This window comes from Saccopteryx bilineata, chromosome 3, assembly GCF_036850765.1.
Source record: "Saccopteryx bilineata isolate mSacBil1 chromosome 3, mSacBil1_pri_phased_curated, whole genome shotgun sequence".
Taxonomy (NCBI): domain Eukaryota; kingdom Metazoa; phylum Chordata; class Mammalia; order Chiroptera; family Emballonuridae; genus Saccopteryx; species Saccopteryx bilineata.
Genome location: NC_089492.1, coordinates 219,721,128 through 219,723,249, shown reverse-complemented (window position 1 = coordinate 219,723,249; position 2,122 = coordinate 219,721,128). Strand labels below are relative to the sequence as shown.

The 2,122-nt window shown below is 40.9% G+C and overlaps 1 protein-coding gene across 1 annotated transcript; it reads left to right on the top strand.

The window, feature by feature from the left end:
- Nucleotides 1-843: 843 nt before the first annotated feature.
- Nucleotides 844-1,173, top strand: LOC136329003 (small ribosomal subunit protein eS27-like). The gene has a single exon (XM_066264962.1). It carries the CDS (start codon nucleotides 861-863, stop codon nucleotides 1,113-1,115), a length of 255 nt encoding a protein of 84 aa, XP_066121059.1. The 5' UTR covers nucleotides 844-860; the 3' UTR covers nucleotides 1,116-1,173.
- The last annotated feature ends 949 nt before the right edge of the window (nucleotides 1,174-2,122 follow it).

The following is a 2,122-nucleotide window of genomic DNA, read 5'->3' as shown; positions in this document are numbered from 1 at the left end:
GCCCAGGGCTGGCATATCCAGGGGCCAGCTGCAGAAAGCATCAGTTCAAAACCTAACAAACCTTGCTAGAGTTGTATCCTAAGGAAAATCTTCTCACATCAGGCCCAGCTGAGGTGAGCTCCACTCTGTGATTAGCACCAGCACAACAGCTCATGTGCATTGGATAGAGTGGAACTTCACAGTCAGCTGGCCTGGGTGTTGGATATTCTGTCCTGCTAGGCTAGATTCCACAGGGGGAAGGGAGAGAGGCTTGAAGCATGGACATTTACAGTGTGGGTCCCTGTGAGTCTATTATTGGATCTGGTCAAGGGGCTTAGCCACCTTTGGGAGGGGCACAGTCAGCCCCAGGAGAGGACTCTCTCAGTCTTCCTCCTTGAGACCAGGGTCTCAACAGCTGAAAGAACTCCTGCAGAGGGGGCTGTCAGCCACACCCGGTCTGAATCTGTGGCTCACCTTGTTAGAGAGAAATAAAATTTGTTTATCCAGCAGTGGCTGAGGGTTCAAACTCTGGAGTAGGGGCCACATTCCCTATACTGAGCTCCTGACCTAGAGACTCCTGAAATAAGGGGTCCCACAAATGTTGAATTCACAACCTCAGCAGCCCTAACCCACCATGTGTGCTAACTGTAGAGGAGTTGGTTGGGTGAGGCCAATCTGAGCCTACCCAACTCATACATCATGGTCAAGTTGGATTTATTCTGGGGAGGCAAGGGTGGTACAATATTCACAAATCAATAAATGTGATTCATCACATAAACAAAAGGATAAAAATCACATGATAATATCAATATATGCAGAAAAAGCATTTGATAAAATCCAGCACCCAGCCTTTTCGGTGGTAATGATCCTCCCATGACAAAATGCCTCTTGCTAAGGATCTCCTTCATCCCCCTCCAGAAGAGGAGAAGAGGAAACACAAGAAGAAGCACCTGGTGCAGAGCCCCAATTCCTACTTCATGGATGTGAAGTGCTCAGGATACTATAAAATCACTACTGTCTTTAGCCATACACAAACAGTAGTTTTGTGTGTTGGCTGCTCCACTATCCTCTCTCAGCCTACAGGTGGAAAAGCAAGGCTTACAGAAGGATGCTCCTTCAGAAGGAAGCAGCACTAAAAGCACCCCAAATCAAGATGAGTGGGGAACCATCCCAATAAAGACATTTAGGATACAAAAAAAACAAAACAATTCAGCACCCATTTATGATAAAAACTCTCAGCAAAGTGGGAATATAGGGAACATACCTCAACATGATAAAGGCCATCTATGACAAACCCACAGCCAACATCATATTCAATGGGAAAAAATTAAAAGCAATCCCCTTAAGAGCAGGAACAAGGCAGGGGTGCCCCCTTTCACCACTCTTATTCAACATATTTCTGGAAGTCTTAGCTGCAGTAATCAGACAACACGAAGAAATAAAAGGCATCCAAATTGAAAAAGAAGAAGTAAAATTATTATTACTTGCTGATGACATGATACTGTACATAGAAAGCCCTAAAGTCTCAGTCAAAAAACTACTAGACTGGATAAATAAATTCAGCTAGGTAGTAGGATATAAAATTAATATTCAGAAATCAGTGGCATTTTTATACACTAACAATAAACTATCTGAAAGAGAAATTAAGAAAACAATCCCCTTCACTATTGCAGCTGCAACAAAAAAAAGTACCTAGGAGTAAATTTAACCAAGGAGGTAAAGGACTTGTACTAAAAATAATAAAACATTGATAAAAGAAATCAATGAAGATACAAACAAGTGGAAGCATATACTGTGTTCATGGATAGGAAGAATAAACATCATTAAAAAGGCTATATTACCCAAAGCAATCTATAAATTCAGTGCAACTCCTATTAAAATCCCAATGCCATACTTCAAAGATATAAAACAAATATTACAAAAATTTATATGAATCCAAAAAAAAAAAAGAACACAAATAGGCTCAGCAATCTTGAAAATGAAGAATAAAGTGGGAGGTATCACACTTCCTGACATCAAGTTATACTACAAGGCCATTGTACTCAAAACACCTTGGTACTGGAATAAGAACAGGCATATAGATCAATGGAAAAGAACAGAAAACCCAGAAATAAACCCATGCCTCTATGGTCAATTGATATTT